Source organism: Aquila chrysaetos, chromosome 5 (genome assembly GCF_900496995.4).
Source record: "Aquila chrysaetos chrysaetos chromosome 5, bAquChr1.4, whole genome shotgun sequence".
In the NCBI taxonomy this organism is placed as follows: domain Eukaryota; kingdom Metazoa; phylum Chordata; class Aves; order Accipitriformes; family Accipitridae; genus Aquila; species Aquila chrysaetos.
The window spans coordinates 32,330,959-32,345,884 of record NC_044008.1 but is presented as its reverse complement, the minus strand read 5'-3'; the positions used below and the strand labels follow the sequence as shown (position 1 = coordinate 32,345,884).

At 48.7% G+C, this 14,926-nt stretch overlaps 1 protein-coding gene across 4 annotated transcripts in view; it reads right to left on the bottom strand.

Annotated features, from left to right (window-relative positions):
* The window catches only part of PDZRN4 (PDZ domain containing ring finger 4), a 281,627-nt gene that overhangs the window by 250,010 nt on the left and 16,691 nt on the right, over positions 1–14,926 (bottom strand). Inside the window, exon 2 of one of the 4 annotated variants that reach the window (XM_030016056.2) lies at positions 9,543–9,673. Coding sequence is in view for 2 of the 4 variants with exons in the window: in XM_030016054.1 (XP_029871914.1) it covers positions 1,110–1,778 (669 nt within the window). In the remaining 2 variants the exon portion in view is untranslated. Of the gene's footprint in view, positions 1–148; positions 326–346; positions 477–1,109; positions 1,782–9,542; positions 9,674–14,926 lie in introns of those variants that run through there. The other 3 variants (XM_030016054.1, XM_041123915.1, XM_030016055.2) reach the window with 3 other exon arrangements.

The following is a 14,926-nucleotide window of genomic DNA, read 5'->3' as shown; positions in this document are numbered from 1 at the left end:
CCAAACACAAAGTTGCTCAGCACCACGAAGACCCATGTTTCTAGGCATGTAGGTGTCCTGCAAACAGCATCCCCTTTCCCATTTCCCGTGCAGCAGTCAGATGCCCAGCACGCTACATTGCTTCAGGAGCAAGTTTGGCTGCTCAGACCTTTTCCACTTGGGATTTTGCTTCCCAAGGGTCCGTGAAGATTTGGGTAAGAAGAAAAATTCGTTGCATTAAAACGCTCCTCACCACGGCTGCAACCAGCAGTGCCACAGCCTGCACAGCAATCTTACAGCCAGGAGTTAACGCTCAAAAAAAAAAAAAAAAAAATCAGCTCCCTTACAGCGAGTTAAGCCAGCTCACCAGTGCTCTCGGATGGTTTATTTAGCCTAAAGGAGGCGAGTCCCTATCTGAGCAATGCCATCAGACCTGAGGAGAGAGCGAAGCACTGCACCGGTCTCTGCTATCGACAGCGTCAGCTCTTACTCCGTTCTACCAAACGAGAGAGACTTTGTGGTCCTTCCACCATCGTTCCCAACAAGTTCACAATAATTTTACGCTCCGTTTTTTTTTTTTGAGACAACTTCCCGGCTCCTCAAAGAGGAGTTAAAAGCCAGCTCCATGCCCCTCAGCTCTGTCCCAGCTGCAGCAAACCGAGCAGGCAGGGCAGCCGGGTCCCTGCGAGGCGGGGCGGGGGGGGGGGGGGGGGAATGCGAACACCCCTCCCGGAGGAACCGGGACCCCCTCGCCGGCTGCCACCCCCTCCCCTCCCCATCCTCTCCGGCCAAGCAAGCGCCCAGCCGCCCTCGATGTTTCGGCCGCCGAAAGAGGGACCGACAAGGAGCGCGGTCGCCGTCGGGGCTGGTGGCTCCATCACCCCGGGGGATGCGCGGCGGGGGCGGGGAGGGGGGGGATCGGGCTGGGTCCCGGCGGGGACTCGGGGGTGACTTGCCGGCTCCTACCCCCCCCCCCCCCTCGGGGACACCGCTCGCACCGTCACCTCGGCCGGTGGCTCCCAAGTTGGGCACGGCGAAAAGCAGGTCCGGGGAGAGCATCGCTGGACCGGAGGCGTAGGGGGGGGGGGGGGGGGGTTTGCCGCCCCGCTGCCCTCCTTGGCCGCGCTCACCTTGCCGGGCTGGCTGCCCGCCAGGTCCCGGGTGATGCTGCTGATGTGGCTCACGTACTGGCCGAACTTCGCCTGGTACCGCCGCGCCGTCAGCTGCACCTCGTTCTGCAGCGCCGAGAGCTGCGCCAGCAGCGACTTCTCCCTCCTGCTCCAGCGCAGGGCCTCCCTCTTCACCTCGGGACCCGGCTCCGGGCCGCCGCCGCCGTTCCGCAGCCCCCGCAGGCAGCGATGCCCTCCGGCCGGCCGCCCCGCCGAACCGCCGCCGCCGCCTCCTCCTCCTCGCCCCGAGCGGCCGGGGAGGGGGACCCCGCTCCGCGGCTCCGGCTCGGCGGGACGGCTCGGCGGCGGTCCGTAGCGGCACGCCGCGAGGTGGGCGGGCAGCTCCCGCAGGCGCACGGTGCGGCCGCAGCCCCGCGGGCTGTAGTCGCACTTGACCTCCAGCTTCTGGACGAGGCTACGGAGGGGCAAGACGGGGCGCAGGTCGGCGACCGCCAGCGGCCGGCACCGCAACGGGCAGAGCCGCCGCCGAGCCGCCCAGGGCAGCAGGCAGCCGGCGCAGAAGACGTGCCCGCACGGCGCGGACAGCGGTTCCTCCAGCACCCGCCCGCACAGCTTGCACTGCAGCTCCGCCGCCACCGGAGCCGCGAAGCGAGACGGGTCGAAGCCCATGGCGCGACCGGAGACGGCCAAACTCGCCCCGGTCCCGCTTGGAGCCGCTCCCGGCGGGCGGGCGAGGGGCGGGCGGAGGAGCGGGGCCGCGCCGGGGGGAGGCGGGCGGCAGCGCCGAGCTGCAGTTCCCGGCCGCTTCCCCCGCATCACCTCCCTCCCTCTCCCCGGCGCTGCCTCCCCACGCCCAGCCCCGGCACCACCTCCGTCCGCCCTCCCCGGGCATCCTCGCCGGGCGAGGAGGGGGCGAGCCGCGGGGGTCCGCCGGCCCCGGCCAGCGCCCACCGCCCTCCCGCCGCGGCCCCGCCGTTGTGGTCGCGGAGGTGGGGGGGGGGGGGGGGGGGGGAGGTTGACCCGGGGAAAGTGGCTTTCGGGGCTTTTCGTACCGTGCCGGTAAGCAGTGCAGGCGTGTGAGGGTGCCTCTGGCCTCGCTCTCTCGAAAAGGCTCGCTCCCGTCAGGGCGCAGGAAGCCGAACCCCCCCAGCGCTAATCGCGCTCGCTTTGTCGCCGCACCAACAAAAATACAGCCGGGATAACAAAATTGCTCGTTGAGCTCTCTTAAACAACAACATGTGTATAAACAACGCTTTCGTTTTCAGAAAAGCTAAAACGCGGCCAAATCTGGAAGGGCGTACTTAAGATCAGTAGCCAGCCCGGATTCTACCCCTTCATTGCCGCACAACCCACAACCTACACTGAAACATGAAACCCCTAACGCATTCCCCACATAACTTTACTATTGAAAACACGGGGCCAGGTTGCTGCCCCCCAGCCCTGTGGAAAACCTGCCAGAGGAGAGCGGGATGGAGCCCGCCGAGGGGTTTCCTCAGCGGGCTCCTTCACGGGTGGGTCAGACACCGTCGCCGTTGGAAAGGACGGCAGGTTTGGCCTGTCCCGGCCCAGATCGCAGGATATTTTCTGGACTGAGGACTCTGGAGGCAGAGCCGGGGGGTGCCCTCACCGGTTCTGCAATTCCTGCCTCAAACCCTGAGTCCCAAGAGCATCCCTCCGGGAAAGCCATCAGGGCTTTTGAGACCCACTAATGAATGGTTCTTTCCCGTGACTAAGACGACAACACGGGGGCAACGCGGCAGAGGCAAGTACTCACCCCTTTCTCCCGAAGCAAGACGGAAAACTCTGCACATACCTGCCCCTAGAACTGTACCTGGGACCACAGATCTCAGTTACGTCTACCCATAATCTGCTTAACAAAAGTTTCTCAGCAATTTTGAACAGTAACAACTGGCAATGCCTCACAGAACATCTACAGACCCAAACATTACCGAGAAGCACCAGCAACCTACCGTTTCTGACTTGCCACACAGAAACCCACAGTTTCAGTTGGATTACCACAGCCATGAAATAATGAACTGCACCATCAAATAGCCTCTCAGCTTGGAGAAAATGCCCTATAATACATTATAAGATATTTCATTGCAGATCAAAATCACATTCTCTCACACAAAAAAGGAAATCGGACACCCTGAGTAACTAATTATGCTATTCATACTGGGTTTTGATCATCTAGTATATCCATTGATTTTAATTGCCTTGCTCATGGGGTCAGAATCAGTGTCATTCTGGAAGTTACAGAAGATGATTAAAAAATAGTATTCTCTCATCCGTCTTTGAATTTAACTATTCATTTGCCCTCGGCATTTGTTTATACCACCTCTTCTGTCCCAACATCCCGATGTATCTTCTTTACCTCCTTATATATGGCCCAGAATCTCAGATCTGAACACAGGCAGTAACATCTGCACGCATAAATTAAACCGGGCAGAGAACAGGCCCCAACACTGGCACACGATCTGTGAAACTGCTACTGCCTCTGTTAATCCGTCGGCGTGACGCTTGGAAGGGTTTTGGCCGAGGCCTGCGAGCAGCGTCCCGAATGGCACTCGGGCACAACACAAGGGGTGCAGGGGCCAGTCCCAGGAGAGAGTTTGGGGTGGCCGCCCTGCTTCGGGGGTGACAGCTTGGGGCTGAGGCGGGGAGTCCTTCTGGGGCGCCTGGCACATTTTATTCACCAGTACAAATGCAGCCGAAGGGATGATATAGCCAGGTTTGAGCCTCAGAGCCTTTAGGCTTCTTTTAAATTAGGTGATTAATTAAATGGAGGTTTAGGAATCCCATTGTAGGCATACTTTTAAAAAAAAAACCCTGTCCTTTCTGGCCCACTTTGGGCATTGGTGAAATGTCAGTGCACCGGCAAAATGGTTCCAGGCTGTCGTGCCCTTTGCCTCTTCACGCTGGAGTAAGAAACTATCTTTCTTTGCCAAGATGTCGGCACGGATGGCAGCACAGGCGACGGGGTTTATATCAAAAGTAATTTCCCAGCGCAGGAACCTGTAATACAGACAAAAGTACAAAACTCATCTAGAGGTAACAGCTGTCTGCATACCAGACCTCCACGGAAATGGGGTACACACGGAAAAATACAGACAAACATTACCGATGTGCTTGCGTGGGATTGTTCCTACAACTAGTCCTATTAGTTCCGACGCGATCAGGAAATGAAGAACGCAATCCTCATACTTTCCTAAATTGTGCTTAAAGAGACAACATAATTACGACTCTGTCTGCTCATCCGAGGTCTCAGCACCTACAGCTCCAGGTTTCATACAGCCACTCCAGTCACGGCTTCACTGCGACGGATCAGAGAGGGAAATGCAGATTTAGTGAGACGGGGAGAGGCCGGGGAGCACAGGAACAGCAGTGCCCTCAGGAACGTTTGCCCACGGCTGCGGTAGCCCTGTACAGCTCCACCACTCGCACCGGGACTGCACCCGCTCGTGGATCAAATAAATGTCGTGCGGGGGCTTGTCTCCAGGACAGCCCGTATCTTTGTCTCCAGGACAGTCCGTATCTTCAACAGCTTCCACCATACTCCCTTTTGCTCTACCTGGTAAAGCAGCAAAAGTAATTTGAAGTAGGAAAGCACTTGCTTGCTTAGTCACACGTACCTAGACGCACACACGCCGACTTTGAGGCAGGATTTGGCGGGGTGACTGCTGCTGAGGGAGGTCTTTATCAGCACGCAAAGCCTGCTGCTCTTGGGCATCAGAGACGGGAGGAAGAGCTATTTCAAGTATAAAATCAAGGGTTATTTCTGCCCGTAGCTCTTGCCTCATCCTAAGAGGATCTGCAGTTTAAAATGCGAACTATACAGCTGTTCCCAAATCTTCTGATGAAAGAATCCCGAGATAAGAACTACTGCTCTGAAATCCTGAAGGTAACTGGAAGCCTCCTGGTTCCATTGAAGTTAATGGGGAAAAATCCGATGAACTTTCAACTCGCATGTGTTGGAATAAAGTATGTATTTTTCCCCCCCCCCCCCCCCCATTTTCATAATCATTTTGCCCTACTATTCATCTGCAGGATTTCAAAGGAAGATTCTTTTCCCAGTGACGCTAGTGAAACCCTGTAACTAGTTTAGGGCCAGGAGGACTCAGCAACATCACTCTGAGAGCAGAATTTAGCCCTGACCTATTAAAACCTCCTATCATCAGATGTCTGGAAGGAATGAATGCCATTGCACTTTGGCAAAGAAGACACTATAAGCGTAAAGTTAGTTCATATAACTCATGTTTCATTGTAGAGAATCACCTCAAAAGGTGGGGTTTTTTTTCCTTTATTTTCAGTTCAGCGAGCAATTTCTCTGCCCCACAGTTTATAATTGCAGCACGCAAAGAGAGAGTTTGAGGAAGCGTCCCTAAGACGGAGGAGTAAAAACAAGTCTGAAGGCTCACAGTTATTTGCTGAAACCTGAACAAGCGTTTGCATCCATCAGTTCAGGAAAGAAACTTCCCCAAAACTGCAGATATTCAGTAAAGAAGTTTACACACAGAAAACATTTGTGATATAAATTGTTCATTGGCGCAAAGACACTATATGATCTCTGTTTAATTATGCTTGATGTCAAATGTATCAACAATCAACCTTGACCACTAGGAACATGAGAACAAGTCTTAAAAAGCAGTAAGTGGGAGGCCTGGATTTTGGACCTGCCTCTTTTATCCACCGAATGGCCTCAAGCAAGTCCTGTAACTACTTTTCACTTACTGTTAATGCTACCCGGCAGAATTCACAGCGCTCGACTGAAGTCCCTATACAATGCCCGTTGCTAACAAAGCCGCCGCGTTAAGGCACCAGTCCTTAGGGCAGTCAGAAGAGAAGCGTGCACCTCACGACACCAGAGGTGGGTAAAAGCACCTCCCGGCGCGTGCCGTGAAGCCTGAGCTGGGAGGTGTGCTCCGAGCCGGCTGAGCCTGGCAGAGGGAGGACGAAAAGGAACGCTGAGATTCTGCGTGATCTAGGAGTTGAGCTGCCCAGTGCTGTAAAAGCCAAATGCTCCTGAGCGTGCCTGTTCGTTAAGCCTTTTGGGAACTGTTTGAAATTTAGGATGCCATCGACGAGTCTATAGGTAGATAGGAGCACTGAAAGGTGGCTTTTCCACATCTTCTTAACAGAGTATTTTAACAGTAAACAGTTGTGAGGGAGGAAAGTGCTGTTGTCCCTGTTTTACAGATGAGGAGGTAGATAACTAAAATTCTTTAGGTTCTGGGTCAAAATGACTCACATAAACTGGAAGCGTGTGTCAAAGCAGGGAACCGGGACTGCCCTCCTCTTTCTCTTTAGGAGACAAAGGCCTTCTCCCGACCTGGAAGCTCAGGTCTGTGTGACACGCCTGGCCTTCACCAAGAAGTTTCTGATGGTCAGGAAAGGCAGCAGTGAGAGCAGGCAGTAAGTCAAATGGGAGAGCAAAAGGAAAGCCGAGAGCAGCGTTCTGAGCCCAGGAGGAGGTGGAGAAGGGGAATGCAGGCGCCTGGATTGCTGGGAGTGCAGGGGCATATGCGGTTCTCTAAATCTCTTAGCTGCAAACTGCACTAGGAAAGGTGGGAGCTGACTGTATGCTTGACCCATAGGACAAAACAAACTGATACACTTGTCCTAGGGTTCAAACAGTGTTTTTTCCTAATTGTTCTTTTTTTTCTTTTCTTGTTCAGTGTTAAAGGAAAGCTACTTTTTAACATGGCAAGAACGAAGGAGCGAGAAGAGGTGAGAGCCAGGCTCAGAGAAAGCAGGTCTGCCAGCGTGTTGACCTCTCACACTTCTCAGGCCCGTACCGCATTCCCGCAGCCAGCTGGATCATCGCTCAGCAGCCTGATAACAAGCTCACTTCAGCCGCTGCTGGCTGCCGCACCCCTGCCCCGTGCTGCCCGCGCCGCCTTGCACACCACGGCCGAAACCGAGGGTCCAGCCGCAGCCCAAGCAGAAGGCGCTGACGCTGGCCCTAAATGTAAAGGAACATGGGAGCTTTGCCTTGGGTGTTTCGATCTCATTTCCCTTTCCCAGGGAAACTGCAATCCCCAGATGTCCAAGTTTCTAAATTTGTCCTTGCCGAGCCAGCCAGCAACGCACTCACCTGCTGCGGCCACCTCCTCTCAGTGCAGAGCTGCTCCCTGAGATACCAAAAGCTTTCCGTCTATTTTAGCATCCGTTAGCTCCACGGCAAAAATCTAAGGGGAGGGATGATTTTTCACATTATGAAACCTCAGCAGTTTCTGTCACTGAGTAGAGCCACCCACTGTTGCCAGGCTCAGCTGAGACGACAGAGCCCAAACTGGTTTGGAAAGGGAGCACCTTCTTGCTCCTGGCGACGGTCCCTGCAGAGTAGGGTTAAGTCCTCTTGCCCTTGCGGTACCTGATCAACCAGCAAACACACAGGGGCAGTTCCTAAGGCTTCCTTTTCAAGCAGTAAAATATCTTAAAAATCAAAGATGGAAAAGCAGTCACCTTGCCCAATATCAGTAAAATCAGGTACATCAGAAGGTGCTGAGAAAGAAGGAGAAACTCAGTTTCTAACCTCAGCAGATCTCAGTGAAGGCTTTGATAGCTGTTCAGATTAGTAGAAATGCTTCAGGATATTACCACCCTTCTGGCTTCTGCACGTCTCTTGCCAGTGTTAACGTGGCACAGCGTTTAGAAAACTGCCTATACATTTCATAGCATTAGCTTGCATATCTACTGATAAGGGAGAAAAGAAAACCATGTTCAAAAACATAAGGAAAGCTCAGTGTGAAATATGACCAACTAAAAAGAAAAAATGTGGGAATTTTGTGGTAGGATTTTCAGGACTCTTATGTAAATCCATGAATTAAGCCTTTGAAATTAAATTTAAATATCATTGCCACCAGAATGTGGCTGGCCTTAGTCTAAGCCAGGTGAGCAGCCTGAGAAATGTGTGCAGAGAATTCTGATTACTTTATGCATTTTAACATGACACAGACTGGAAAACGCTGTTAGTAAGTCAAAGAAAACAAGACAAAAGTGAAAGAAACCACTTTAAAATGGTAACTAAAATATAATTACAATCAGTGCATGGGAATACAAGAATCCATGCACTGTTCCAGTGTTATTAGCCTCTTACCAGATGCAGTACAAAAAACCAGATTGGAAATACAGAAGCAATAGACACAAAAGGGAAATGAAAAATTAATATCTTAGTGTTCATATAGGGCTTAAGATGAGCATATAAGAATATGCTGCTGCTTCTTTCATGTCATCTATTTGTTTGTTACACTTACTGTCGTTTACGCACTTTGGAGTGTCCTCTTCAACCCCCATGCCTGTTGTCTCCATGTGCAAAACAGGTTAATCAAAAACGCCAAGGAACACTACTCCGTTGGTATTCCTCACATATGAAAGCTGCGATACTTACTCCAAATATTTAACTGACCCCAAGGCCAGTCCTTTTGAGACCCAGCTTATGTTAACATAAATAATGCACTGCTAAAAAAGAAAGATTTCCTCCTATAATAAAGTATTTTAGTGCTCCAGCAAACATGATTCCTAGATATACTTCACCTCCTCCATTAGAGACTTATAGCATTAATGTCTCGTGTTTGCATTTGACAGTAGAAATAATACGGAGTAACTATTTACGTTAGTAAATCTTTAAAAATATCAGCATAATATAGAAGCAAATATGACGAGCAGTGAGAAGGCATGCTTTTGGATTTTGTAATTTTTCCACCTCCCGAACTGTTTAGCCTTATTTTTCCCGAGCCCTATTTTCCTAAAGCTACACTTTTACAGGTTACGTATTATTGAGTCTGAATTAAAATACAGACAATTGCTTATTCCACAAGTAAACTTAAACCATCTGAATGGCTTGTATTTTACTTTACTTACAATTAGGATTTATTTTACTTGTCTTGTGTGGAAGACCACCTTGACTAGTTATTCTAAAAACACATTTAGGCCATTATTCTTTCTATCAGCATCTCTCGTTCACCACCCCCACTAAAACCAGACAGAACCTGCTCCAGTTTGTGATTTTTTTTCCTTGTAGGTGAATGAGTTTCGCTGCTACTTCCCACGGGTCCTCCCTGTCTGCCCTCGGCGAGGCTGGAATCCGTGACCTCCTCTGAGAGACGCTGGCTTTTTACAGCATTTTGGGTAACACCTGCAAGGCCACAGCACTAAAGGGACTGCGGGGAGCTGGGATCAGGCTCCGTGACCGACGCTTCCACGCTTTCTGTCCCCTTACCCTCACCCGTGTCCCGTGGCGGGTGGAGGGCCACCCATCAGCCTGCAACCGTGCTGCTTGGGGGCTTTCGGAGGAAAGAGGGGTGCTCTCCCAGTACCCTCGTGGGTGCAGAGCATACCCAGGAGACCACACTAAGAAGTAGTTTTAATACAACTGAAAAATCCGTACAGGTAAAGCCACAGTAAAAATACTGTGGCTGTTTATCTTAGTACCTGAGGGAGTGTGGTTTAGCTGAACGTCTCCTGGGAGAATGTTCACAAAAGACGTTGATCTCTTCTGTTTCTGGAAATGTCAAGAATGCTGAATTAGCAATTTTCTACCTCATGGTTTAATAGTTCTCATCCTAATGAGGCAAAAAATGGGAAAGAAAGAGAGAATTAACTTTCTGATGCTTGAAAACTTCTTCTTTAATATTTTGAATTTGACCAACAATTTCTACCCATCTTTTTGTGTGAGACTCAGACCTGAAAGATCAGAGGTGACACCACTGAAGCATATTTGGACAAGTTAAAGCTACACTGTTCCTCAGCTGCCTATCATCATGGATTCACGAACATTAATTTTGGTGTACTAACGCAACTTTTAAATGACTACCTACTCCTGCACTGAGGACTGACGTGTACAGCCTGATAGTCTTGTTATGGGGTGCTTTGTCAAAGTGCTAATACGGCTCCTACCTGCTGTGTTACCTCATCATTATTTTTTTAACCTATATGGGTTTTTAAGAAAGAAGCCCGAGTTTTAGAAATGCTGAGCAGCCACATGCTTCAGTGACATCAACAGGAGATAAAAGTGGTGAAAATCAGGTGCGCTTTTAGAAAGGATGAATGTGCTTTTTCTTGACACCTACTAGTATTGTCCTGTTCAGCCCACTCAGATGTATTTTATGGCGTTGCCTCCCTTCACCCTCTAGGTGTATTATGGCTGCATCAGGTTCTGCTTCTATCACAGCAGAATCAGATCAATAACATATAATTTAGTATAAAAGTCTGCTACTAACTTCTAATGGGCTCTCCATCTAAGTGAGATAAGCCAGATTTGGCCCTTGGTTATGTTTTAAAATGGATCAAGGGGCAGCAAAATGTTTTCTATTGATTTCATGTTTGGCTGTCAGAGTTTTCTCTTTTACATAGAAACAGGGGATACATAAGCTGAGGATTGGGAGAACTTAGCATTTCAGCTTAAATGGGAAAATCTAGATGGCAAGTGTGTTATCTGGTCTATGCAGAAGCATGGCTTCAAGTTTATTACAGCTCATTTTAAGGCCAGAAAATTTGCCAAAATTAGTAATGATTCAAACTGTAATAAAAGCTGAAGTCCCTGCTAGATCATACATATTAATATACCATCAGCATAAAATGCCAATTTAAATTCACCGATGCCAGCCTCCATCCCATGAGACTCTGAAGCAGCATTAACAGCTTCTGTCAAAGGCTCTTGTGTTAAAATAAAACAGCAAGGTGGTAGGGAAGAGGAAAGACACAGAAAATATCTTTTTTCTGTAGTAATCAGACTTTAAAGTTTCCAAGCTGTCTTGCTTGCTCAGAATTTATCCGGCTGTGTGTTTGAGCAAGCAGTCATTTAGTGCTGGCTAGGACAAGGTTGAAAAGTGGCAGTCTCTCTGAGGCAAAAGTTAGCTGACCGTGGTCTTTTGGCAGCCTGTATATTAAGAGTTCCCCTGTCCCCAGGTTCTCTGTAGAGGACATCGGTGAGATTAGTAAAATGTCATCGGATCTGATTTTGTACTGTTTGGGAACTTTGAATTTCACTACATCACTCTTCAGGCTGGTTTTGCGCACTTGACATCCCGAGATTCCTTAACAAATACTACCGACTCTCTGCAACACCCACTGCCTTCAAGCAGTGTGATTCAGACAAGTAGGAGCTTTTCTTTCCATTAGTCCCACTTTCAGCTTCATTTTAGCAATGAAATGACTCCCTCCTTCCCTTTCCACACAAATAATCCTCTCCTAAAGAAGTCCAGCTTCTAGTGATTAATAGCATTTTGCAAAGTCTGGCTAACTCTTTAGCAAGAACTGTTCAGAGCGTCAAGGCCAGGGAGAGCAGAGCTCAGGGCTGACTGTCGTTATTCCTGATTCTGCCACTGACGTGCTTTGAGATCTTTAATAAGTTAATTAACCTCTGTGACTCAGTGTAAGCACTGGTGTAATGCACGTAGTAATGCTTAACATAGAGTCCCGCAGATGTAAGGCATGATAAAAGGGTAGAGGACTATTATTGTTACTAATGATCATTAGTTTGAAATCATAGTCAGGCAAAACCAAAAATAACAAGGCCATTGCAATTAGTTGAAAGGTAGGGTTGTGATATTTAATTATCATTAAAAGGGTACATGATGAAAAATACATTACGTATTTTCATGGTACTACTTAGAGAGAGACGAGAAATAACTTTGTAAGTTTACTTGTGCAGTAAAGACTGGGAGTAACAGCTCTGAAAAATGAGGATCACTAAATCTTCGGATTTTTTCTCCCAGCATAGAGCTTATTTTTCCTACCATGTTGGGCACTGTGGCTATTAGAGTAAGTCTATTTTTGTATGTGTGATAGGCTTGTGCACTGAAAGATAACAAGCCACAAGTCTGTAATATCTCTACTATTGTTGTTGCTGTTATTGTTCTTACAATGCCTAATGCTAATTATATGTATTATCTGGAGAACCCTAGGTTTGGGTCAGAGCACTTTTGTCCTGTGTGCTGCACAAGTACATTAAAAGATATTCATGGTCTCAAAGAGATGGCAAAAGTAAGCTGACATCTTTACACAGCACAACTGGTTATAACTGTCTTTCCATTTCTTTTAAACATTGCCTCTGGGATATAATTAGATAAAGAAAAAAAAATCTCTTCCATCAGTTAAGATATTAGTGATCAGAACTGAATATTGGCAGTCTCAAAGAAGACATTCCTTTCCAGCTATCAAGAATTTTCCTTTATTGACTCGTATCTTTCAGCCTATCAAAGAAAAGTTTAATTTGTAGCTGAAATGCTGATCCTCCGATGAATCATGTTTTCTTTTGAATGCAAAGGGCGTCTGTCTGGCAAAGTTGGCAGCCTGATCTCCATAAATATTGTTCTATTGATAAAAAGAGGAATTGGATCTAGGGACTATCCAAAATAAATATTTTGCAGGGATCCTGAATGTCTGAATACAATAGAGCAAAGGAATGTTATCACGTTTTAAATAATAATTCAGACATAAGCTGAAGTGAGGATTAGTTTTAGTTGAAAAACTGTCAAATGCAGTTTGCACCTTTCATTTCATTTGGGAAATCAAAATGGACACCTATTTAGGGGTTGCTGTTTTCCCTTTTATCATCTGTAGGGATTTGCCGTTGATTTTGTTGGGAGCAAGCCTGGGCTGCTTAGTTTCTAGGAGATTTAGCACAGGATTTCAATGAAGTATTCAGAAACACCAGCCCGACGTGCTCCTGCCCTTTGGGTGGAGGTGGATGGAAAAAGAGCCTTTTGTGCCCTCCCCGCCAGAAGCCTTCGCCGGCTCGGGGCAGCTGCCTCCGCACGCCAATGGGGCAGACGTGCGAGTGGAAAATGAGCTCTGCGTTGCAGGCAGCGGGCACGCCAGGCTGCCCCCCGCCAGGATCAAGGGAAACCTGTATGCCCCCCCCCCTTCACATTGGGGAAGCACAGAGGAAGGGTTTCTCCCCAAAACGTAGTCGCTCTGGGGGTTCTCTCGGCGTGGCACGCCTCCCCACTGCCCCCCGACAAGGCTGTGCCCCAAAAGATGAAAGACGTGCTGCCGTACGCTGGCGTGCCTCCTCCTTTCTGCCCCTTTGGCTCCTACAAAAGCTACTTACATAAAGCAGAAGGGGTGTGCAGGAGGAGGAGGTGTATGTGGAGGATCACTGCGTGAGAAGTCCTCAGAAGGGCTTACAGAGGTGTCTCGGCACCGTCGGGTCACGACAGAAAATGGCCTGACGCAGAGGTGTGAGCCAGCTCGTGCTGAAGTCAACAGGACCGTACCTCTGCGTACCCAGTCTCGTCCTCCTGCTGCTCTTTCCCAAAGGGAGCAACAGAGGAATTTTTCTCATCAGAGACTTTTTCTTCTTATCAATGAGCTACACTATATTGCTGTTGCAATATATAGTCTAAGAATAACAAAGGACATATATTTTTACTGGCTCATCTATTTAAGAAAAGAGAACTCCCGTCATCAGTGCCGAACTGTAGGCTAAAATTCACGGATAAGATATGACCTACTATTTCTTTGTCCTGTAACTCACAGCGCTGCTATGACTGCCATGCAAGGGAACGTTTGTATAGTGTATGTGACAGATACACCAAGGCTGGCTGTTTATCTGCTTCTCTCTCCCTATGAATCATTCTCCTTTCTGTACTGTATACCTCCTGAAAAGGGTCTCCTGTTTCAAATGGATTTAATTTTTTTAAGTGCATGTTTACAATAACATCATAATAAAACCATACTTCTGCAATAAAAATAATGGCATTATTTACTTGGAAGTAGATCCCTCTGTACTGAAACCTCAAGCCGAACTTCCCTTTTTGCTTATATTCTAGATGACGGAGAAGCTCTGCGTCTATCAGCTTCCCTTGCTATAGACACATTTCAGCACTTTCCCCTTTCAACATTTTGAAAAGGGACTACTACTTTTAAAAGGGGGTCACACCAGTTACATCCTCTCTACCATTTCTAGGAATCAATCAAAGGCCTTCTTGGCACCAACTGAATCTTAAACATCTGTATTAGTCACTAAAAAAAAAGTCAAGAGTGAGAGACGGAGGTGGCATTCTCCTCTCTGTAGACCCCAAGGTCTTCTCTTAAAAGTTCAAAGAACACTTAACGAAACCCAGAGAACGCCGAGGAATCGGCCATCCGCAGGCAATTCCCCCATCGTTCTGCAGGCAGAGGCGCAGAAATGCCCGGTTGAAGTGGTGCACAGCAGTGCAGGGCTCAGCGGGAGGGCTGAGGCTGGAGCAGGTCCCCCTGGAGCTCAGCCCCGGGCAGCGGTGGCTGTGCCACGCATTTTGGCAGTGTTTTGGCACAACCTGGTACCCGTCAGCCCAGCCGCAGCCTGCTCCATCTCCGCCTCACCGGCGAAGCTAACGGTGGCTTCCCGGCTGGGCTTCTTGCACAAAGAAACAGCGCACCTGAGGAAGGATAAAGAACCGCTTGTAAAAGGAGTAAAGCAAAAACCCGAGACAAAGAAAATAAATAGCGGTTCACGAAAATGTCACGCGGCCAAAACCAAGGGCGCAGAATTCCTCAGGCAACCTGAGAGAAGTACAACTGTGTTTGTTACGGTGCCATCTGCTAGAGCGCAGGTCTTGAAATCTGTCAGAGGAAGGCTGTGTACCTAATCAAAACATAGCTCCTTCTCTTGGCTCAGTGATTCAATAGCATTGCTTTTGGGTACAAAACATTCTCCAAAGTACCGCTGTGCTGCAAGTTACAAGAATGCCTTTCTGGTGTACCTGTCAGAGCTCTGATTTCTGAGCACAAGCTGAAGTTACTGGGGAATTTTGCTTAAAGTCAGACAGTGTAATTTGGATCTCTGCATAACTGTTTTTTGCCTTGTTCACACTCCTCTTTTTCTGCTT